This window comes from Pipra filicauda, unplaced genomic scaffold (genome assembly GCF_003945595.2).
Source record: "Pipra filicauda isolate LSUMZ 115617 unplaced genomic scaffold, ASM394559v2 scaffold43_size3849885_pilon, whole genome shotgun sequence".
Classification (NCBI taxonomy): domain Eukaryota; kingdom Metazoa; phylum Chordata; class Aves; order Passeriformes; family Pipridae; genus Pipra; species Pipra filicauda.
This window is the reverse complement of record NW_024104576.1, coordinates 1,978,514-2,004,275: the sequence shown is the minus strand read 5'-3', so window position 1 is coordinate 2,004,275 and position 25,762 is coordinate 1,978,514. Positions and strand designations below refer to the sequence as shown.

General features: G+C 37.4%; 1 protein-coding gene across 2 annotated transcripts in view; it reads right to left on the bottom strand.

The window, feature by feature from the left end:
• Nucleotides 1–25,431, bottom strand: part of STK32B (serine/threonine kinase 32B) — a 175,683-nt gene extending 150,252 nt beyond the window's left edge. The window contains exon 1 of one of the 2 annotated variants that reach the window (XM_027736274.2): nt 25,099–25,431. In XM_027736274.2, the coding sequence (XP_027592075.1) occupies nt 25,099–25,174 (76 nt within the window). In that variant the 5' untranslated portion in view covers nt 25,175–25,431. The remainder of the gene's footprint in view (nt 1–25,098) is intronic. The other variant, XM_039385828.1, reaches the window with a different exon arrangement.
• Between the last annotated feature and the right edge of the window lie 331 nt (nt 25,432–25,762).

Below are 25,762 nucleotides of genomic sequence, written 5' to 3'. Positions count from 1 at the left end.
AGAAAACAAAGATAATTTTAAATAACTGTGGAAGTATGCAAACATACCTGAGCCTATGTCTGAAATGAGCTAGACTTGCAACCACTGTGGTTCTTTGGAAAGGGATAGTTCACTTAAGTAAGACAACTCAGTCTCTTTTGATCACTCATAACATTGCAGGTTCACAAACTAAGGAAGTTCCTCCCTTGGGATATCAGGAAAGAATAAAAAATGGCATATCTTTGCAGTCGAGACCAATACCAAATTCACTGAGTAAAACTGTAACACATCAGCCATGCACAAGCCACATTAGCTTCACAGCCCTGATAAACAGTGAATGGTTGAGCTGAGTTCACTGCCACCCTAGTACTATGCTAGTCATACACTTTGGGTGTTTTCCTCGGGTGTTTTTAATCTCACACTCTCAAAATTTTTGGCTAATCTTATTCATCACACTTTTTTATTTTAAGGTTCAGTGTGTGGTTGGTTTCCTTTTTTTTTGGTGAAAATTCAATGCCAAAAGGCCACCTCTTACTCTAAGAAGAATTACAGTTCATCATGACCTCTGTCATTCCAATGTTTGAAATATGAAGGTCAGACACTGCCATTTTCTCTGTGCAACGAGGAGATCACAAGTATTAAATTCTTGTCCTCCAAAACATGACAAGTCCAGCTCTTTTGGTGCCTAGTGTTGTAGCTAATGACATTTTTCTAGCACAAAGCCCCACTGAGATAATCGTGTGGCTGGCAGAAGGACATTTTCTTCAGTAACAGTAATATGACTTACTCTTTTATAGTTTGCTTGGTATCTTTTACTCAAGAGAAAAAAATATTTCCCAACTCCTTTGGAACTTCTCTCATTTTATCATCACACCATACTTTGGAGGTCTTAGACATGGACTCTGAATTTCAGTGTAAAACTACTAACAGTTTTCAGAAACCAAAATTAGTTCATATTGTCTCCAGGAAATTTTTCATACAGGTAAACCCACAGAATGAGACTTTTATTAAAATGGTATGAGGGAGTTTCTTTAAAGTCACTTTGATTTTCACCAATTTGGAAAAATCAAGTGTTGTGATCTCCCCTCCCCCATTTCCCAACTCTATCCCTTAAAAATCATCATTAATTCATAAACAAGAAGGAATATGGAATAAACCAGACATTTGGCTATCTAAGGGAGCAAATAGATCAGCATTTATGACATCTGTTGCATGATATGGTATTAGAATGATGGATGTTATTAATTCAGCAATGCTCTCCATATATATGAATATAAATTAATGTATTTTGTTTCTTTACATTTAGTCACACTCAAATAAACCTCAAATTCATTCTACTGCACAGATTCAAATCTCTTTTAATAACATTAAGTGCAAATATACTTATTTCAATTAGAATCAAAGTTTTGAATTAGCCCCATTTCCAGCAGTTTGATCATGAGCAAATACAAGCCAGATGATGGTAATGGGATTCACAAGCTGAATTAAAGGTTTCACCCTGCTTGCCAGGAAAAGTAAAAACATGTGGTCCTAGCCATTACAGATACTTGGTCATATATATTAGTATACTCAAAAACTATCAGGAGTATCGAGAAGGATGGTGCAGTGTTTTGTGACTGAATTATACACAGGAGCCCCTCTATTGCCACAGTCTTCTCATGTGATTTTAGGCAAGTGCTTCAATATCTTCTACCACTGTCTGTAGAAAAATGAATCATTACATCTCTAAGCAGCTGTAAAATTAGGTATAGGAAGTACCTTAGAGCTCAGCCATACAAGTAATTGGGAGAGTAGTAAGAACCAATTCAAGTAATGGTGTTTTATAAAACCACTGTGAAGACTGAAAGCCATTTTTAAAGTGGGAAAAGTCTACACCGCTGGGGAAGTGGGGGTACAGAAAGCAGTAGACTGATTTAAATCCCACACATCAAGTTGCCATAGAGTTGAGAACAGAACCTGGCTTCCACTTCATACTACACCATTTCTCAGGCACATCTTCCGAACTGCATGACCACTGATGGAGCAGATATATGGTATAAAACTTTCTAGCGACAGATAGAATAAATATTTCTTGCTCCACTGCTCCCCAAGGATAAAGTATACTTTGGGGAAAATATTCACATCACAGATTATTGGGTTTTTACAACCACACTGCAAAAAATCTGGATAGTTGTAGTGGAAATGCCTATTCTTTTTTTAATCAGCGTTATATACATAATGCTGTATGTTAAAAAAAATGAAACATTTCATATGCATTCAACTCTACTGCATTATTCAAGAGTGCTATGGTGACTTGAAAAACAACAACAAAAAAAGTTACGTCAACACAGATCATTATGTGTTTGATTTATGATACCACGAAAGAACACAACATTTCTACCCTTTCATTTGTAGTTTTAGTAATTTAAAATATTCTCATGTTACTCATCATTTGTTCAAGTGTAAATTACATCTAGCTCAAGAGGCAATATGTATATTGGGTGTATTCTAAATAGAGCTGACATCTGTTTTCTCACTGCAGCTGAGGAATATTTACTGCATGTATATGTGATTAGTCCAAATACACTCAATAACCATTACCTGAAAGAACTTTGTATCTCCTAGAGAAAATACCAATCAAACATGGCCAAAGCACAGGCATACACATGCTTTGCATAATATAAAACAAAGTAGAGGCTTTTCAATTCGAGAAAAAGTGGAAGAACTTCATAAGCCAAACACAGACATTCTCCTTCTCTAGTTGAGTCCCACTGGTTTATTTGGACTGTCTGGCAATAGCCAAAACCAGAACATGGGCACTAAGACATTTTAAGGTGTGCAGTAAAGCCATATTTTTAATAGAATGATCATTTCAAGACATCTAGCTGCATTCTCACTGATCTCAAAAGAAAACAGAAACAAGGAGATGTGATATAGCCATTAGCTAAGAAACTAGATTTTTATGTAAGTCTGAGCACTGTCTTGCAGGTCTGTTTTGGGATGTTTTAGTACTTCCTGTTTCTGTAAATCAGAAAAACAAAATAAGAACTAAATCAAATTTTCTTCTAGCCTTGGCCTGTATGATTTGACCTGACAGCCATTGCTACCGGGATTTTAAACTAGTTCTGCAGTCTTCTTTCTACGTAGGTCTATTTTTCAGATCCTTCAGCCTTTTCCAGGGAGAGCCAGGGGAAGTGCTGACAGAACCTCACTAGGTCTTAGCAGCCATCAGACCTTATTAAAGTTGTTACTTTCCTTCCACACAAAGATGCATAAGATGAGTAACTACGTAGATACAGTCATGTATCTACTCATATTATGTATCTACACATATTGTCTACTCAGATATTCATATTATGAGTACTTAGTACTCATAATAAAATCACCAGCTTGAATGGACATAGGGCAAATATGAACAGCGCCCAAAAATTAGATTAAGGGTCATAAAATGGTTTGGGTAGTCAAAAGAAGTCACATTCCATTATGCTCTGTTCATGGCTAGTGCACTAGTGAAGAAAGATACTGTTTAAAATCAGGAAGAAATAATATTTACTGACAGAATGATAAAGCCAGGCATGTCTTCAAGGTGAGCAAAGAGCACAAATCTGTACAGCTTTGTAGGGTTCTGAGGAAAATGAGACATGGCTATACATTATTTGATTGGGAAACCTACTAGTTAGAAAGCGATAAATAACTGGAGGAAAAGAAAAAAGCAGTTTCAGAGCTGATTTTATCTTATTAACGATGAATCATGGTGTTTTCTATTGTATTTAGGGGGTTTGCATTTAAATTGCATTACAATGTGTCAATTCTTCAGGATTAATGAGTGTTTTAGTCTGAACATAAATTATTTCTAATTATTATGTTAATATTTTTATAATTATTCCTTTATATTTATATTTGTAGTCATTAATTTATAATTATTTGCAATTAGAAAGAATTGAAGATCTTTGTACATCAAACAAATTTTATTTAAAATTCAGCTAATTTTGCTTTGGACTTGAAAACACTTTTCAGTCTGATCATATTTGCATACTTTCCTTTCTTCGGTCGGTGATACATTTCTGTATTATCAAAAGACTTTCATTTCAGAACTCTTGATTGATCCAAAGCGGCTTTTTTTAATAGTTAATTTCTGTACTGTGCTTCCTTGTGAAGCCATCTGCAAGATGAGATCATTGGCTGAACTATATCTCCCGTTATGCAGGTATACTCACAGCACTGGCATGATATGTGTTTTATTCACTTAGAGCTGGTGGTGTGTTGGGTTGTGGGAGTTGCAAACAGGTACAAGATTTAGGTCCACCTCACATCACGTCATTTAAAAGTGTGGGGATTTCCCTAAATGGCTGGGGGATTTTCTGAATTTGTTAAAATGAGTACTGGAAAGAACTACAACTGCCTACCATTTTCCAAAACAGACTAGAAGAATTTGGTGAGTCAGCTAATCATTTACACTGCTACAGAAACAGGCATGTGTTGCCACAACTGAAATAAAATTGAAATTCCAAAGAAAATTAGCATTTGAATATAACCAAGCTGCAAAAGGAAAAAATTGATAGAACTGATTTTCAAAACTTTTCTTCCCTTTTAATTCTGTAAAATAACATAATTCTTTTTCTAATGCTATTCTGTAAAAGCTGAAAAAGAAATTAAGATGAGATCTTGCATTCACAAGGAAACTGTGACTCCTTGGTAAACAAGAATCTGTTTGAACCCAAGATCAAAGGAAAATTTCTCTACGGAGCTGTTTATACCTTTAATAAGCCAAATTAAAATCATACTGACATTAAATACATCTATTCTGAAAAATATATCAAGCAGCTACCTGAAGCCTGTAAAAAAAAGCTTCGTCCTTGGACAAGTAGAACAGGCTACAAATCGTTAGAGCTTTTCTCTGAGGGAAGTTTAAACTGAAACTACTGAGTGCCATCCTACAGTCTCAAGACCTTCTCTGAGAAATTGGAGATACACCACCAAAACAAAACACAAGAAAAGTCATCTGATGCTTTTAGGGATGTGGGTGTCGACTTCTGTGAGACACTGGCAGGGATTTGTCTGCATGCCTTGTCTGCATGCCACTGAAGTCAGCACAGAGAGTCTTACAACTGTAAACTGCAGTAGGATTTTGATTAAGAACACAGTCATTAGTTTTTGCTTAAAGTCTACTGAAAGGTTGTCCTATGGTAGCCTTAGTAAGGGCTTCACCAAAAGCACCAAGGACTGCAGGGGTTCCTGTGATTGCTATCCCATGGAAAAACAAAAACTTATTGCTCTGTGGAAGATGTAAGAATGTTTGGCTGCTGCTTTGCTCCACAAGAATTTTAACACAGATTTGATGAAATTAGCTATTCCTTTCTGAAGGATTGAGCACAAATAGGTGTTTACTGGCAAAGATTAATTGTACTGATCAGAAGAACTCTTGTGGCTGCACCTCTCTCCCACAGTGTTTCTTGGGAGTATTAGATTAAAAAATAAAATAAATTTCCTTGGCTTTATGCCTCTTCAAAACTAGTCCAAAATTTAACCATAACATTTTCTAATTGGATATTTTAGTGTGTTGCCTCTGTGTCTTCAAACAGGTTACTCTGCTTCAGGGGCATACAGCAGTACACTCTCAGGTGGCCAGGGAAAAAAAGAGTAATTGAAAAGCCAGTTCTTGCTTGCCATGGTTTGCTTGAGCAAATGCAGGAAGAGATGAGAGGAAAAACTATTCTTTTAAATAAATAATTTCAATCTGAAGGATACAAAGCAATATGAAAGTTCTGTTCTTTTGAGTAAGAAAGTGATTTCAACTCCAATGGAAGCAAACAGAAAGTTATCTAGTTTTGGAGTTTTTCTTATCTTTTTGCTTTTCTCATCTTGCCATTTCTTTTCCATTGGAGAAGGAAGGAACTACAAAATCAAAAGGTCTTCACTGATCTCAGCTAAAATTAAAAATTTCTGAGTATTCATTCATTATGTTTTCTGCTTTGCTGTTATTGTTGTCTATCCATGTATACATATCCATGTAGAGTGCATGTGCATTTCTGAGTTTTTTTCTGAAATTAAAACATTGTAAAAAATACTACTTCTCATTTTCCTTTTGACTTTTCACAGGAAAGATTTCTATTTTTGTAGTGTATGTTTATAATATGGGGAAGTAGAAATTATTTATATTTCCCAATATCAGAAACATAGCCTATGTGCTTTAGAGCTTACACACATACCAAATTTCTCTCAAAAAGCACCTCACCAACACTGTATCTTAACCCTTTATGATCCTTTTCCTGTGATGCTATGACAAGAGCACGTGATCATCTCAGTAAAAGACTTGTTCTTTGAAAAACTGACAAGAAAATGAGGTAATCACAGAGACTACCTCTGTCACATTGCAGACAGCAGGAACAGAGGAGAGCAAGAGCACCCCTTTTGATGGCAGTATGGGTGTTTAGACCGGATTAAACTAATTGTGACATCTTATGATACACCTACAACTCTAGAGTTGTTAGAAGTCTAGTTTCAAGGACAGTAGAATGAGATAGTCACCTTCACAGGGGAGTTACAGTGCTACAGTACAGAATTTATGTTTACTTTAACAGAAATTGCTTTATATCGAAGTAGAGATCAAACTCTGATCCCTGTCACATAATATATACTGACTCTAATACTTGCATTTTGTCCTCACACATAAGTGAGCACAGGCAATAAAGGTAAAGAAAAATTTAAAATAATCTGCTAAGTAGGTCTGTTGACTTTGATGACAATCCCAGGAAGGCAACCAATTAGCCTTCTGAAAATAAGTAAAAATAATAATAAATATCTTATGTCAGAAAGATTTAAGCTAATACAATCTAAAGTACAACTGCTTTATTTGAAGGCAAAGTTAGTAATTTAAATTAATGAATTTTAAATTTTTTCCTATTAATAAAGAACAAAGAAGGTCAAATAAAACTGACAGAGCTAGGCACAAATTTTAAGGAACACAAAATGTGTGTTGTCATTGCAAAAAGTCAGCTGGACAATCTAATAGGGATCAAGCCCAAGTTCATAGCATGTTCTCATTGGCAGCACAGTATACAACAGCAAAGAATGACTATCTGTTTAACGTCACCAGTGATGACGTGAGTTGCAAAAAAATTAGCACAATGATATGTTTTACTTGTCTTTTTTGGGGATAATGCAAGATCTTCAGAAGTCCTGATGATGACTAATGGTACAGGCAACAACCAAGGTGAAACTCCCTTGACAAATATCTAAGATTTAAAACAGCAGCAGTTGACACAATTTAAAAGGGAAAAGAGACAAAATATGATAGTGGCAAGCATGAATGTAGGCTAACATTGCAAAAAAGCAATTAAATTTATATCCAGGATATCATCAATGAACAGTAAAGTTCAGAAAGGGGTAGAACTAGTGCACAATACAGACATAAAGTGGGGAAGACTCAGACTGTGACTAAGAAGAGAGATCTGTGCAGAGCTGACCCCTTGCAGGGAATCACAGACAAGACACTCTTCTAATGCTACTTCCTTGCCCATGGAGGTGGAGGGTCACTGACCTAATCAATCTGAAAATGTGATACCATGGACTGAGAGCAAGAATTTGAATGCTGATGATGAGCCATTGGCCTAGATGGTCTTGATTGTGTGGATCAGTTTAGTGTAATCCTTCAGCAGCATAATTTTAAAGCAGCCCTTTTCAACATCTCATTATCTTCTGTTATGATGACTGGTTAATCATCCATCCATTAAGCTAAAAATACCCAACTAGAATTCAAATACAGGGACTTTTACTTTTAGATTTAACAGAAAAGTGAAAGGAATATGGAGTACTGAATCTACTACTCTTTTTCAACAAAGAGCAAACAGCAACAGAATTTTGTGAAAACCCAGTAATGATTGATCAGGGATTTTAAATATTGGTGTATAACTCAGTGCTATGAAAAATATCATCAGAGGTCAAAAGTTCCTATGAATGGATGGAAATACAGTAAAAATTCTCACTTTTGCTAAATGACAAATATTGGTGTCTGTCAACGGCCTGGTTAACACAAGCCTGAAGGTCAGAAAAGATTTGCTGATATTTGGAAATAGTTATACATCAGTATGGTAGATATGTTCATTTCTTGTGCACAGGATTCATTGTGCCTGGTTGCATGAAGCTGGCCACATGAAAACAGCCACACCATTCTATGATTCTATGCAAGAATATGATTCCCCCTCTATTTAGGCTGTCACTGTAGCTACATGACAGGAATAACTGAAGCAATCATTAGTTTATTATTGGGTTTGATGCATTGGCTAACAATATAACTGATATAAGTCCATAGCCCTGACCTCACTGTCATGTGGAAATGATCAGGATTTAGTCAGGCAGTGTCAAATCCTCAGTATAACCACAGGTTAGTTTACCATAACAGAACTGATTGGCCTGCATCTATGTTCTGTTAGCATATAGCAATCAGGTGACATATTATCCAGCAGAAAAGTTTCTTTTGCATTGACTCTACTTGGCTTAGTGGAAAGTAATTGGAACTTCTCATCCATGTATCCTATTATAAAGCAGCAATTTACAAAATTCTACTGTTATAAACTCACAAGTCAGTGACATTTTTTAAGATCAGTGAAAGTGCTAATTAAAGATCCCTTTTTGTTGCTGTGAAAACAGTTTTGGTTTGTGACAGGACAGAGATTTTGTTCAGAAAAGCTGTAAACTTAGTAGCACCACTGGAAACATCAGAAGTCATCAAGGAACAGTTGAACTGATATACTGGAGCCAGTGAATAGCAGGGAAGCCTTTGTAAGTCTTCATGCTTTTCATAGTTCCTTTAAAGGGCAAACTTGACACTGAAACTAAGGAGAAAAGTTTCAGGACCTGCTCCAATGTAAAACATAAGACCTTTGGTAAGTGATAAAACATAGCCCCCTTTTGTTGAGAAAAGAGCATTTCTGATTAACCATGTTGTTTACTTATGGATAAGCTGACAAAAACAATCTCTGAAATCTATTGCAAGAAACAGGTTGACAGGTATGTCCAGCAGAAAAGATAGTCCTTGAAAAAATGTATTGCTAAAATACAAAAAATCTAAATTTCACTTTTCTGTAATAGACTTCCCCCTGAGATCTTGAGATCAGGAAACACATAATAGACTATGAAGCATCTTTTTGAGCTAGAAAATGGGAATATTCACCTCCCTCAGAGTTACTGTGAGAATAACCTCATTAATAACTGAATTGAAAGGCTCTCTGAGGTAAGTTGCTATGGGAATAAAATGTCAAATATCAGTGTACCAAACTGGTTTTTTCTGCAATAAAATTTATCAGAGTGATCCCCAGGTGAAAGGAAATAGTTTAAATGAAGTTAACAACAAAATCCTCAGTGAGACATCCATCAATCCTATCCACACAAAGGTCTCTGTAATGCCAAACATGCCAAGGGAAGCCAATAAACTTCTTTCCTCTTGGCTCCTTTGGGCAGTGACTCTGAGAACATTGTTCTTGAAGATCAGGATTTCAGAAAATGAGTCTTGATGCTATTTTATTGGGAGGGTAGGGAGCCAGGTGAAGAGGATTTTAATCAAACACCTAGACAAAGTAGGAGTTGTTCTCTTTTTCTTTTGAATTCAGAACCCAAGACATGAGGAGTTTGTCTCCAAAACTGGATCTTGAAGAATTATCTCTTCTATTTTTAACCTCAGATACAAATTAAATACCTGAGGCAAGTAAGGGCACTAAAGAGTCAGAATGATTCAATTGGGATTGCCTCCCATTTAGTGTTTTTGAACCAAACCATCACCGTGGGCTTCAAGTGAATAATGACAGCTCTAACTTGCAGCAGAAGTGTGCCTGAAGTGGAGACCATAGGCTTGCTTTTTCACTGGTCATTGTAAGATTACTGCTCATCAGTTTGGGAACAGTAATGCTCTTCTGGGAAAATCTTTTGAAAGAAGCAAGCAAACTTGTGGGTTATATGTGGCTGTCCAGGTCTGGTTTATATTTTGGGATTTGAAAACAGCATGGAAATCTCAAGAATTCAAAAACCATTTGAAAGTATTTCTGAAGATGCCCAGGCACTTGTGACTTCTGGCTCTTCCTCATCAAGAAATGTCACAACTATTTAATTTACTTAAATTAGCAGCACATATAGTGAGTACATTTAAGGGCCGACTCTCCAGTAAAGGAGAATCAAAGAAAACTTCAAGTATTACTGCCTGGCCACAGAGTAGCACCTCAGAAGCTAGATGCCTCTTAGACTGCCCAGATTTCTATTGACTGTTTAAATAAAAGAAATAATGACATTTTAAGAGGGCTGGTCTCCTCCATTAACTCCATCCATTAGCTTACTCATTTATCCTCTGCAATTAAGTGACATTCACTATGTACTTCAGCACTCAAGTTGCATTTTACTCATAAATTTTGCAGATTTTCTAAAGTTATACTTCTTGAAAAAAAATTTTAAAAGTATCTATTTTAGAGACGGAACCTCAAATCCTAACCTATGAGGTTGCAGAGGGACTGACCTGAATTCACTCTAACAGTTCTGATTAGTATAGTTATCTGGAGCCAGAAGGGGAGTGTGTCTTGATTCCAGCTAGGATTCTTAATATTTCATTGTGTGAATCATTTACTTTCATAAGAATCACTCCACTTTGTCTGCAATTTTGTAGGAAAGTAGGTCTCCCAAAAGTTTTTTTTTACCAACATGCTCAAGACTAAACTGTTGTTGATCAAACATAATAAATTTTTTCCAACCTCTGTTGAAACAGTATCCTGAGCTATTAGTTCATCGTAACACCTTTGTATTTTGATGCATCATATTTTGTGGCTGTTTCTCTTCAGGGCGTATAGAAAGGACAGAGAAAAAAACCCTGATAGTAACAACTATATTTAATTCATAAAGAACTTGCAGAATTTCAGTGCAACGCATATTTCTTCATTGCAGAGTTTACAGATAAATATTTGATGATGGAATGGGTAATTTTCGTACTGAGACTGAAAAAGATAGGTTGATTGCTGTACGTACTAACTGCAGCAGTTTTTTTACTTGGAGTTGATGATTTATTCACTGATCATTGTGCTTCTTACCTCTGGGAAATCTTTATATGCTTATTTTCAGGTTATTTATAAGTATGCTTATTTACACACCACAAGCAATTACACCAAAGCTGATAGGACCATGTGTTGCTGAAAACAGTAAATATGAATAAAGCAATCAGGTACTTGGTCTTATCTATCCACTACTAAGATTAGGAGTAGCCCTGGTTTCAGATGGAATAGAGTTAATTTTCTTCTTAGTATTTAGCAGAGTGTTGTTTATTATTATTATCATTATTATCATTATAATTTACTTTATTTCAATTATGTTCTTATCTCAACCCACACGTTTTACTTTTTTCCAATTTTCCTCCCTATCCTACTGGGGAGTGGGATGAAGTGAGTGAGCAGGTGTGTGGTACTTAGTTGCTGGCTGGGACTAAACCACAACAGAAGTGAAATATGAAAGATTTAAAGCAAAACAAACATAGATACACTTACAAAACAAACCAAATCCACCTCAGGTCAGAGGGCGAGGAGGAGGACTTCAGACCAGCCACCATTCCCAGGTTATAGCTGAGGGTTGGCATTAGCAGCAGAAGGTCAGTAGACTCTCAAAACCACAACTTAAGTTACAAAGATTTACCTTATATCACCACACAACAGGAATAAATAAAAAGATTTACCTGGTGAACAGAGTGGGTAGCTGACAGATATTAATGAAAAGAACATAACTTCTAATTTTAACCACAGAAGTTATTAGGTGCAAAGCACAAACAAATAGTGAGCTGTAGGGGATAAAATTGCTCAGTGTAGCAGAAGACTTGTTAGTCTAAATGCCTGAAACATTATGTGGCATTAAATGTGCTTATACCAATTCTGTATAATCACAGAAATAGAACCTCAAATAAGTTTAATTACAGACGTTAGATGAAAATAATGAGTATTGGTGACTCAGTTCTAGAATTCCCTACCTCATACACTGGGTTTTTTTTATGAGTACCGTACATACAAAAATATCTGTGTTTACATAGGGAGAAAGAGAAAGAGAGAGATTTTCTCTAAAAATACATAAATATCACTGTATTATATTTTATTAACTAGGATAAAATGGTAAATCAGTAGATAGAGGTTCCTCTGCCAATTTTGGAAATAATATTAAACAACATTGGCTTCTTGACAGTACAGAATGGAAGCTTTCAAAATAGTGGGAAAAAAGCTTAAGTCCCATCACCAGGTCTATCCTGTCCTTCCCGCCCCCCCCCCTTTTTTTTTTTTTTTAAAGTTGGGAAAATTACTAGAAATCAACTTCATATCACTAAAGACTAGAAGAAACATATTGCATATGATATTAGTCAGCAACCTTTCCTGGGTGATCTGCTGGGCTGTATTCTTCTTTTCCAAATTGGAATGTAGCACTGCAGGAGGTTCTTTGCAACATACAGGACACCCTGTCACTCAAAAATTCAGAATGTCATTAATCCACAAATGTCTGTGGAACAAAAGATGGATATGATCTACCTAGCAGAGAAAGATCTGAGAGAGTGCAGGTTGAGAGGCTGAGAGCAGCCTTTAGTTACTCGTTAATATTTGTACGCCCAGGGAAGCATTCAAAATTCTCTGCGTGTCACAAGTGAGAAAACTGAATGCCACAAGCAGTAATCTTTTCTCTATAATGGACAGCAACTACACTGAAAGGGTTGCCTCCCATTAATGCTTTTAAAATCCATGACTGAGCTCCATCTGACACCTCTGAGACAGACTGATGCCTCCTGGCTTAGGAGCACCAATGATCTGAAGTCAAGGTAGCACTCAGCATAAGTGCTTGAAACTACTGAAAATATGGTATCTCTTCACTGCCACACCTTACTTAATCTTTTCTAAAAAGCACACATGATCTCTCCTCGCTCTCAGAAAAATATTGTGAAAAGCCATTCAGAGAGCAGATGCTATCCTAGCAACATCTGGAATTTTCCTAGCCACCAGATAAGCTCCACTTGGATGTCCTGCCTTCCACAGCCAACATCTATGAAGCTGCTTTCCGGTCCTTTTCCCAACCTGTAATAGTAATAAAACAGGACAGGTTAGACCTGACGGTGCTAAATAATTTTTTTTTTTGCTATTTTGAAAGCTGCCCGTGCAGCTTTTCTCTATCTGCTCTCTTCTCCCATTCATCAATAGGGAGCTCCCAAATTCCAAAAGAACAATGATTGCCCCGCTGAAAGTTAGGATCAACAGGAAAAGTTCTCTACTTTATGACTCCTTTCCAGCAAAATCTCATGGCACTTAGCCCTGACAATTTTTTTCAATAAAGATCAATAAATCCTTCAAGAATGTCTTTCAACACTGAGATTTTTGTGGAGAATTTCACAATTGAAATGTATTTCTCTTTCTAAGGTATATTCATCCGCTATTATTGTTTACACCATAAAAAAAAAATCTAGTTTAATAATATTAGCTTAAAAACTTGAGCAAGAGACCTCAAAGACCTGTCACTGGGCTGGAAAAGATATTGCAATAATAACATAATTGGCGTGCTGCTGCTGAAAAATTACATGCCAAGTCTGGGCAAAGAAGAATCTCATGAAGCTGCAGAAGGCTTCTTGTATTCTTTTCCTCCCATTATATCCAAGCCAATCTCAATAAAGGCTAACTTTGTTTTACAGCAATGACCTGCACATAAGATTATGTATTTCTGTGGTTTTCATGTGCTAAAACAGTAAAACATGAAGCTGGATTTAAAATAATTACTTTTTCCTACTTCTCAAGCATGATCTTTTTCTTTGACTTTGAGCTCTGTGTAGCAGTTCACAGTGTTTAAGGTATGCTATTGCCCCAAAAGTATTTTCAGGCTTTACAGTTTGGACAAAGATTTATCTAAACCTTACCCCAAAAGGTATAAAATCAATCTTTATAACATAATGTGAAAGCAATCCAGTGGGAAGTGGAAGATAGTTTCAGAAAGGTGTGAAGGACACTCAGGAGGCTAACAGTGATTTTGTGATTATATTGCATCTCTGCTTTAACAAGGTAGCTAAGGACAGTTCTCATTGCTCAGCAAGGGAGGCAGAACAATATCAAAAGGAAATAATAATTATTGGAAGGATTAACTCAATTTGCTTTTTTATATCTTAAATAAGGAACAGCAGGTGTTCCCTTATTGCTGCAAAAGTAGGAAAAAGAAAGAAAATACATTTTGTCCATCCATTTGCACATTTGCAGTACATTGCTTTGTAGTATATTTATCTTACTAAATACAAGTCTTTCTTACACAGAACGGTGTTAGAAATACAATGACAAAGTAAGTGCTCTATTTCATTCAGAATTATACCAAACAAAAAATGACAGGGCAGAAAAGTACATAAGGTGTAGAACTTATTTAAATGTTTCCAAATTTCAAAGAACTGGAATCAACATATTTAAAAAAAAAAAAAAAAAAAAAAAAGAAAGATAGAAAATCAGAAAGAAAGTCGAAATAAAACTCAAAATCAATAAAATACTGCCACATAGAAGTAGGAAGCCAAATAGCATAGATTACATTCTTATTTTGAGTCAGATAAACTGTAGGTAGATTTAATGAATATATCTGAAACAATCATTTTCAATGTAAAATAGGATTAATGAAATATAAAGTATGGAATTTCATACTCTGTTATGATATTATGAAGAAAACACAGGGTTATAAAATTCAGGAAATAAACTTCAGATTCAGCAACTATGTTTAGTTATCATTAGAGCCTCAAAAACCTCTATAATAGGCTGCCACCAACTATAGTGGTTCCTTCAGTGGAAGAGTTCCTTTAATTTAAAAGGAAAATACCTTTGCCATAATTTTGGAATGAATGACACTAACTTAGGTGTCTACATTGCACTTAATAACTGTATCAGAAAATACAGTACAACATTTCTAAGTATGAAAGTATTATAGAATTTGATAGTTTTGTATCAAAGGCCTGTGACCACGATCACAGAAAAGGGGTGTAGGAGAAAAACTGATTATAGATATAACGAATCTTCCATTAGTTGCGATAGAAATTAATCATATGCAAAACTGGAAGAAGAACCCTGACAGACTAACTACCACTGAAATAAACTGAAATCATAGAACCATAGAATTATTTAGGAAAAGACTTTTAAAATCTTTGAGTCCAACCACAAACCTAACACTGCGAAGTCCACCACTAAACCCTATCCGTAAGGGCCAAATCTCCACTAAACTTTCTTTGGTTCTATACTGCTAGGTTTCCTGGCAGACAAAGAATGCCAGATCAGAAAACACAGAAAGCTGACAGACAGCCTTTAGAAAGGAGGTGGTGATTTCACAAGAGGCATCCGACTTTTACAAACATTTTTGTGCATGGTTCAAATTCCAGTGATTAAAACTAGAACTATCTAATTGTCTTGCAAATCCTAACTTGTCCCTTCAGACTCTTTCATTTACTTATTAAAATACACATGTTTATAGGAGTCAATGTGGAAATTAAGGAAGCTAAAGATGAGGTCAAACTGAGCAGGTGAAAGATAACTGCATGTAAACAAGTCTTGTTATTAGAGTGGAAAATAACTTGTTTGGGAACAAAAGGAAGAAAGTCTTCATTTCTGTGATACAAAAGTACACCCCTACTCTTAGAGTGCCTTGTTGATGTACATTTGAGGTGAATGTTGATTGGCTAAGGGAATAGACCAATGTATAACATTAAGATTTTTCTGAGGACAACCTGAATACGGGTCACATGCTGCATTTTCGTTATATTTGTTAGATTTTGGTAAGCGAGGAATCTCAAAGGGAAAGGCTGGTAGTACTTGCCAATGCACAGATGCCTTCATTCTTTCCTTTTTTCTCCAGAAATATGTGTTTTATAAAAGTGGAGTACTGTGCTATAGTATACATAGTACATATTGGCCTAACTATAAAAAAGTACTAGATAAATGTGATTTATCATTTAAACAGTATACTGTTAATTTCTAAGAGTTTAACATTAAATCAAAGGATGTTCCATGAAATACTGTATTAAGAGAATCAATTCTAGGTCCTGAAGAATGTATTAAAGCCCAACATCCCCTTGTACCGAGAGGCTGTAGGCATCTTGGGCCCCACCAGTGCTCATCTGCAGACACAGTGTGATACCAACATGCATTTCTAGTACAGCAAGTAGTTTCCTGGGATCAAGTGCAGACAAATAAAAGCCAGTGTTATTCTTCAAAATACATAATGGATTAGAGACTGAACACTAGATAGTAAACCAGCTTTGTTCTTCTTTAACCATAGGAAAAAAACACCCAAGACGTTTGTCTGTTCTTTTTCTGCAAAGAGCTTGTATTTACTATCCATGCCAAATTGTGATTGAGTCCAAGGAAACTCGGAGGATAATTTAGTTAAGAAAGCAACTTTTATTGATCTTTGCAGTTTTCGATCTTTGTATAATAATAATATTGTACTTTTTCCTGTTGCAGGGAAGCTTCCATATACACAGTGTTCACAACAGCAAATTAGGCAACAGTTCAACATAGGCTTGCATTCAGCAGTAAGTAATATCATTCAAGGTAATCAATTTAACTAGTCTATGAAATTAAGTAGAACTGTGCTCAAGAGAGATCAGACCTCCTGATGTGCACACTGCTTACTACTGCTGCTCTTCCCCCTCTGAAAAGTCCATGCCTTTCCTGCTAAGTTTTGTGTGTTTCCCCTACTTTTGATTCCTTCCCCTAATATGTTTTACGTGATAGGGCACTGTGAAGTTCCTCTACCAAACTGAACTAAAAATTGTCCTTTTTAATTGAACATTCTCTCAGAAATTTTTGCTTTGTATTGATTGATCTCAGTAGCAACCTTTTCCACACCTTTCCCATTATCTCAACATTAGCTCACTAAGTCAAAATCTTGTGAAACCTCCAAGATTAATTTGCAATCTTTCCTCTATTCCACCCTTCAGTGCTTAGTCACGGGTGTCACTGCCCACCAGGTTTTGCTTCAAGAAGGTTTTGCCTTCTGTTTTCCCAACCTTGCTTTTTAATGAGAAAGAAAAAAAAAAGGAGAGTCCTGTGCTTATCCAACAAAACCCTGCCTTCTTTGGTTTTATGCCGACATTCAGAAGGGACTGTACAAAGACAGTTCTGGTAAGATAGGACCTACTTTCTTTCAGAATCTATGAGCAAGATCATAATTCCTTACTATGTTTTTTTTCCAAATATTTACTTGGCCATTTTCTAATTCAGTCAGGTACAACATTTGATTCCAGGATGAAATTCCTTCAGTCATTGGGCAGTATGGTACACAAAGTTCACAAAAAACTGCATTCCCACCTGGGAGCTACATTCACACATCCATATCAAGGAATTCTTTCACTTTCATGACAAATGCTGTCAATGACCCAGTAGCTGTCACGCTGAAGCCAGGTGGGATGAGATACATTTGTTCCCTCTTGTTCTATGGGAAAGTTGTCAGATCTTTTGAACTCTACTGGGAGTGAAGCCAATATTGAGAAGTAGAGTCAGTTTAATATCTCTGCACATTTGAAAACCATTTGTCCTGGAAGAACCAAACATTTGCTACTCAGTTTGTTGCCTCTTCCACCATTCAGCTTTTCCAGTCCTGCAAAACCCAGCTCTCTGAAAGCCTACTCTTTGGCACAGAAAAGAACAGCAGCACAGCTGAAGGAGCAGAACCTTTTCACTGCAAGAAACATCTGTGGGCAGGTGTGGAAGACAATGTCTGAACTTGTGAAGGAGGGATTGCAAAAGCAATGGTGTTGAGATTGACACAATAATCTTTTTTTCTTACAGCTAATTTCATAATCAGAATTTTCCCTGATCTTGAATAGGAGTCTCTAAGCCTATCTTTCTTGATGATTGGTTAGTTTCAAATTATTTATGCTTAGTTATGCAAAAAGCCTGTCTTATATCCAGGCCCACTGCATAACACATATTGCTACACGGGTAAAATGTTACCTTTCCTGAGCAGTTACACTTCCTAGATAAGCCAATAAGAAATTCCTTAACAGGTAGGTGTCATGATAGGCATTTTGGTAGATTTTGGAAGTCTGCAAAAGAAACAGCAAAGACTTACATGATGCCTTTGTTTAAGAGGGAGGTCCTGACCAGGATGTTTCCACCAAAGCAGAAAACTAAATCTTGAAATTGTAGAAAGTATTATTAGGAAGAATCTTGAAAATTCATCATGTCCATCTCAAAACCATTGCTGGCACAGATTTTGTTGAATGTGGATGATGGTAAATTAAAATTGGCAAATACTTTAGCTGTCCCTTGAAAGGATCTTTGTTTTAATCCTGACAATGTGAGGTTAATGTGTTATCACACAGCATTTTTAGGACAGTCAAATAGTGGAACAGATATGCAGCTCATTTGAGGCAGCAAGAAGCTAAGATGAAAGTTCCAGATTCATCTTCTTTAGAGCTCCCTGTAGAAAAGGCAAAACTGTGATCTAGTATTAAATTTCACCAACAATTACCATTTAGTGTCTGAAGAGGTCCACATTATTTGTGTGCATTGTACCAAAGCCTGATGAGGAAGATAACGGCTGATGGTGATTGCAAAGCTCTGATATTTCTTCTGAACCTCCTTCAGCACAGACCATATAAACTGTTGATACCAGTTTGGAAGTTGGTACCTCTGTGACTGCCTGAAAAGAGCATATTGTTCTTCTGTGCTCTCCCTTCTGTCTATACTCTCCTACTGTCTCATATCATGCTGTAAGTGTATGCTTGACACTGATCACTATTTTGTTCTGTGTTTGTACAGACAATAGTAGGAGGGATTCTGGAGTGTATTGCACTACACATAATGATGACTTCCTGTCTGAAGTTCAATAAATAGAAAATAAAATTGTATAAAATTCAAAATGGTCATAAAACAAACAATATAATAAAAAAAATCGAATAGTCTGGACCTAATTTATCTAAAACATTATTATCCAGCATCAAATAATGCCTTCAGCAGCTGTGGTTTTCAACAAAACTGCTTTTGAGCAGTTTTTTAAGTCACAATGTGGTATTCCTACCCAATCCAGTTCTAAAGGGAAACGGAATATTCATCTTTGCAAAGAAAAAATGAAAATGCAATGTAACACACCATAGAACTTCCAAGAACAAACTAAAAATCCAGCAGAAATATTGATCCCCACCCCATGTTTGCTACTTTCTCTAACAGAAGGTATTTAGATTCTAAACCCTTTATTTAACCATTCTGTAGGGTTGCATTTTATGAAACAATTAGTTTTTGGAAGAGTGTGTTATTAGCCCTGTGACTTGAGTTCTGTGCAGCAGCTACACAACCGCCTCAGACATTACCCTTTATAGCTTTGTGGCAGCAGGATGATGAGCACTATCATATCACTGACAGTAACCGGACACTGCATACTCTGGTTTGAATCTGACTCCTTTTGACATTTAACCATTGCTTTAAATTGGTTCCATGTGAAACTCTTGTGTGTCATTTTTCCCTTTGTGACTTTACAGTTCTTCAGCTTTCATTGCACTTTATATAAATTCAGTCATCATACTCTGAATTTAGCTACCTGAATCCATACTAATTTTAGGCATTTTTCTTAGGCTCTGCATCTGGCTTTTAGGCTTTTAGTACAAGATGGTGTTTTCAGCAGCTGGCCATTTAATAACGATGCTTTCTGAAGCTCAACACCAATTTTAAACCCTTCATTTAAGCTGAAGGCTTTTCGAAACAGGAGGTGTAGAAATCAATTTTAAATTACAACTTCAAATTGGAAGTTTAACTCCAGAGGATGGATGCTATATTCTCTAGTACATAAGATTTCCATTGAGTTTTGTAGCTATGACACTATAGCAGAATAAAGCCTTATGACTCAGGCAAAGTGGGACTTCAGTACTTCCTTGGAGTTAAGTAGATACATAAGCACTACAGTGAAACAATTTCTGGCCATGGAGAAATAAGTCGAGGCATGTTGCTATGCCTCATTTCCTGCACACTTGACTACATTACTGAGGCACAACATGTCACACTGACCTCCATAAAGGTGTGTTTGAGCTCTGCAGCTTCAGGATGCTCAGTGAAAAGCTCTTTGGAAATACATATTTACTTAAATGTAATCGTGTACCACAAAAATAAAAACAAACTCTTTAAACATTCAGTACACTTATTTCTAAAAGTAACTGTACCAAAACTGACTTTTTAAGCCCCAAATAATCAAATACAACTGCCATATTACTTGGTAGAGCCAACTTCTAGCTTCTAAAGCTTTGTTTCTTATCCTTTCCTTTGCATCTTCCACCACAATGTAGACAAATATGTTATTACTATTTGGAAGTGTCAGGTCTCCTGTGTCAGGTCTTTTCTAAATGACCCTTTTTAACTATTTCACTTTCACCTCTTAAATATGATTGACTGAGCACCATCAAGCAAATCCAGCATGAAAGACACTCTTTGTCACCGGGCTATTGCTAATATAGTCATTACTTATGATATTTACTGAGAATTTGCTATGAACATTGGTGAATATTCCCCTCACTCTTCTATTGCCATTCTTATGAACATATTGCTATTTCTGAAGAGTTGAACATGAGGAAAAATTTACTCCTTTGGTCTCCTGTTGTTAATACTAGATACACATATTCGGGAAAGGGTAGTTCTTATGAAATAGGAAATATTCAAGGTGAAGGGAGTCAAGTTCCTTTGCTTCAGCGGTATTAACCAAAATGAGACTGTTTTATCTGAATTGACTACACAATTAGTGTAGTATCTTGCTTAAAAGCACTTTTTAAATGTCTGAAAAAATATTACAGTTCCACACCATTTAAGTATCTAGCTTTGATAAGAGGTAGTGATGCTGCTACACCAGACCTAGTTGTCTATCCAACATGTACAGCAATAAATATCAAGAAATGAAACATACTTTTCCATATCTTTAGCCACACTATAAGCTCTAGGCAAACAAAGGACTCTATTCCCTGGTCTTTCCAGGCTTTTGTTGTGCTTTAACTTAGGCTAAGAAGAAAAAATTAGATAAACACAACATGGTTTTACCAGAAGTTGTTTGCACACAAATAACCACATATTTCTGCTCGATGACAAACTTATTTTGTACATGGTAGAGTTGGCTTAAATTTAATTTTTCTCAGTTTCAGTGAAGATGTATGTATAAGAAAGTATAAGCAAAGTTGAACAATTTGAGGATTAACTGGCAAAATGCAAGGTGGGCATCTGTGCTAGTTTTGTCTGGAATACAGTTAATTTTCTTCATAGCAGCTAGTTTGAGGCTATGTTTGGGATTTGTGCTGAAGTAGTGCTGATAGGACTTACACAGTGTCAAAACCTTTTGTGCTCCTCAACCCAGTCCACCAGTGGGGAGGGTGGGGGTGCACAAGGAATTGGGTGGGGGCACATCCAGGACAGCTGACCCTAAATGACCATAGGGATATCCAATACCATATGGTGTTATGTTAGGTATATAAACCCGGGGGAAGAAGATGGAAGGGGGAAACATTCAGTGTGATGCCATTTGTCTTCCCAAGTTAGGGTTAGGTGTGATGGAGCCCTGCTTTCCTGGAGATGGCTGAACACCTGCATGTCCATCAGAAGCTTGTTTTGTTTTGCTTGTGTGCACGTCTTTTGTTTTCCCTACTAAGCTGTCTTTATGTCAACCCATGATTTTTGTCCCTTTTATTATTCCAGTTCTCTCCCTCATCCCATCACAGGGGAGTGAGCGAGTGGCGCTGTGGGACTGACTCGCTGTTTGGGGTTAACCATGACAGTAACACAGGGAAAAATGTTATTTAGAGATGGGAATTATGAAGCTGACAGGGGTTAACAGCAAAGGAGATTAAGTCTGGAAATGATCCAGCTGAATACTTACACAAAATAATCAGTGGTCTTGATCACTGGCATGGAGCTTATCAGAATGGTGATAATTCAAAACATTGAGTAAAGTAATGAAGAATCAGAGCGACACAAGGAAAGAAGTGGGTGATCATCTTTGAGACTATGAATAATAGAAATGGACCAAAATTCAGTCATGCAAAAGGTCATGTACATAAGAACACCACAAATTTCTAATGTAGATTGAAGCTCATCAATAGAAATTACTGAGCAAGGCACTGGTGGGTTAACTGATCACATGGTGACAGAACTATCCACACGATACATCCTTGAAAAGAGCATATTATTAAAGGCTGTACTAGAAGAGTTATTTCCAGTAGAGAATAGGAAGCATTTTTTCCTACTCAGGGTCCTGCTGAAAACTCCCTTGCAATTCTCTGTGTAATTTGGGTTATCTGTGTGCTACCAAGACAGGTTCAAATGCAGACAGATGAGGGGCACAGGAAGCGATAAAGCAGTAGAAATAAGAGAAAATTAGAAAAGGTTTCCCTACAAATCAGAGAGTGAGAGGGGACATTTTTGCTGCCTATTAGAGCACTGGAGTAATTCTGGAGAGGGGAGAGCAGTTTAAAATAACAAAAAAATTGAATTAAACGGAAATATTATAAATAGGTTAAGAAACATACAGTCAGGAAAACAGATGTTTCTAACCATTCCAAGAGTGAAGTTCTGGGAGATCCAACAAAAATGGAACATAGAGAACTAATGTAGCTAGTAAAAATGGTATGTACTACAGCTTTTAAAAAGATCAGCATATGATAATGATGTGTTATACTGTTTGTAATAGCTGGGGACTAACAGTATGTAGTTCAGGCTTCTGGTTGGATCATTTTTTTATTATCCTACATATGGTAGGGAGTCTACATGCAACTTACAGTTTTTAGATCCACTCAATGGATCAGCATCTCTTCTCACCAGAAAGCATGAGTTTTAACTCTGGAACAGACACTCTGTAGACTTGTCAGGCAGTACCTGGGTGCTCTTCACACACTATTTCCATATATTTATTTGTTAAGTGGTACACTGAATAAATAACTTTTTATCTATGACTACAGAGTGACAATAAATGTTTTAAAACCTTTTCTTCCAAAATTCATGCTTTATTCTACATCCATCATTAACATGTATGAATATAAAATGACAATATTTTTTCTGCTCATTTTTCTAATTTTGAGACAGCTGTGACATTATACATAATACACTAAATAGCTTACTTTCTACTATTCCTACATATTCATACACAATTCACCTATTCCAGTTCTCTCTGAATCGATAAGCATTGTCAGTCTTGAGCAACATTATATCATCTCAAGAAACAAGTCCACTTATCCACCTTCTCTTGCTATACTTTACCTTTATTTTTTATTCCATATTGAGTCCAATATTGTGGAAAACAGTGACTCTTATAGCTACTAGTGGGAATATGAAAAACAACTTCATTTTGTATTAAACCCTGTAAGATACATTTTCAAAGAGGAGATATTTTCCTATATGATTTAGGTACTTGGAAAAATGCCATCCTGAACAGTATTTTCTAAGTAGTATAGGAAATTGGTTATTGTTTCAAAAGCAATGGACTCTTCTGAACTAGATTGTTGTACTAAGTGTGATATCTTAAGAGGAATAAAAGATTATGTTAGGAACATGCATAATGGGGAAAGACACCTCAGAACAAAACAAAACCATGCAAAGAATAGATAATGACAAAATAGAAATCCATAAATACTTCATATGCTTTTTTATTAGCTGTTAATAATGGCTGCATTACAGAAATGTTTTCCTGATGGAAAAAGAACTAAGTGGTATGAAGGCATCTCTGCAATAATTTACTATTGAACTTTGTTCATTTTGTTCAAAAACAGACCACGCTTTTGTCTCATGGAAAAAAAAAAAAGGTGGTAATAATTCATTGAAACTGCTAACTCAAGAGAGTCCAATTAAAATCTTACAAAGGCAGAAGCATGGATATCTTTTTCCCTTAGGGCATCTAGACAAGATTAACAGTATGCTTTCACTCTTGGGTATTTCTCAGTGTGTTACCTCAAGGATTACAAGACTAATTGTGCATGATCAAGATTTTACCTGGGGGGAGGTGTGTGGGGTTCTTTCTCTCTTGTTTGTTTACAGATCATGACCTATGGTACATTACTGAAATTTTGTATCAGTACAAGAAAATTACGGCTATGACACCACAATACACAAATGGCAAATAATCTGTCCCATTCCCCGCACAAACAATGTAAACCACATCTCATCAAGCTTTGTCAAGGAATAGGGGATGGTAGTCTTGTCTTAAAAGCAAGTAAAGCACTTTACATGCATTTAGATATTTTCCCCCAACTAGCAAAACAATACAAATATCTCCATGTGTACTGAACATATAGGGCAGAAGATACATGTTTCTGACTTGTTATGAAGCCCAGAAAGCCAAAACAATGTGATAGTCTGTTTAGGCACAATCACTTCCTAATAAAATATATTGGGAACTTCTGGGGAGCCAATACACTCACAATTAAGCACCCATTGTCTAGACAGGCAGCTACGTCTATTCCATAAGTAACATTAAAAACATTTCTATGATAATATACAAATACCTGCTTCCTAAGAGTGCTCTGTTCACTCTGCCTCAAGGGCCAAAATTATTTTAATTGAAATGCATTCACATAATTCCAGTTAAATAGTCTACATTTGAAAATTACACAGAAACGCATAAATAGTGAAGAAACACCACATTTTAGGCAAACTTTTCCACTGCCTTCCAAAAACTTTACAAGATACACTTTCTTATGATGTATTATCTAGGTGGGGAGTAGAAACTCAGAGTAATAGAACAAGGTAAAAAAAAAGTTTCAGACAGGAAAGGTGATGCAAGAAGTACAGACTGAGAGATATCACCATCTAAAACAGGCAGGTGGGCAAAGAGACGACTATAAATGAAAACAAAAACGTGGGCATCCATCTCAAAAATTATGCCCATTCATAAATACAGGTATGAAGTTACCTGCCATGTGCTCAAACCCCAGCTGGCGATGTGCTAGAATTGAGCTGCGCCTAAAAGCAGACACCCACGCCCTCGGTGTGGATGGTTGGACAAAGGCAGGCTTTCCCCCTGCTTCCCCGGGCAGCGCCCGCAGCAGGCAGCTCCGCCGGAGGATCTACGCGGATCCCGGAGGGAGCGGGGTCGGGACCCGGCCCGGGCAGCGGTGACGCCGCTCCCAGCTCAGCGCGGGTTCGGTACCGCGGACAGCTCCGCACTCACCGTCCTCGTTCTCGTCGAAGACGGGCGCCCTGTGGGAGTGGCCGCCCCCCATGTTATTCCGCGGCCGGCTCCGCATCCCCCGCCGCCAGCATCCCGCGGGACGCGCCGGGGCACCCCGGCAACGGGGCAGCTGCCTCCCGGCTCCCAGCCCCGGCCCGCCCGGGGGAGCCTCGGCAGGGCTACCAGTCACCCTGCGACATGGAAGCGATCCGTGTACCCCTGGCAGAGCCCGCTGCTGGCTGGCGCGCTCCGACTTGGCCCGTATCTCATCGCGGAGGGGCAGCGGAGGGAGGGAGTTAGGGGAGGAGGGAGGGATGGGGGGGGGAGGGAGGAGGCGGAGGTCCTGCTGCTGGTGGCTTTTGGTGAGCGGTAAAAGCTGGATCTACCTGGATCCTCGCGGATCCTCTCTCCTCCGCTTTTCCTCCTCCCACACCTCCCCTAGGGAACGCAGAGCCCCCTCTCCCGCCTCGGCAGCAGGGCCGGGACCCCCGCCCTGCGCTGCCCCGGCGGCGATGCCTGGTGGGGAGCGGGACCGAGGATGGGGAGAGGCAGGAGGGGCGAGCGCTGCCCTAGGTCCAGATGATGTTTGTTTTGCCTCCCAGCTGGGACAGGGGTTCATTCCAGGCAGCGCGGTCAGTTGACCGAACTTCCCTGAGTTTACAAA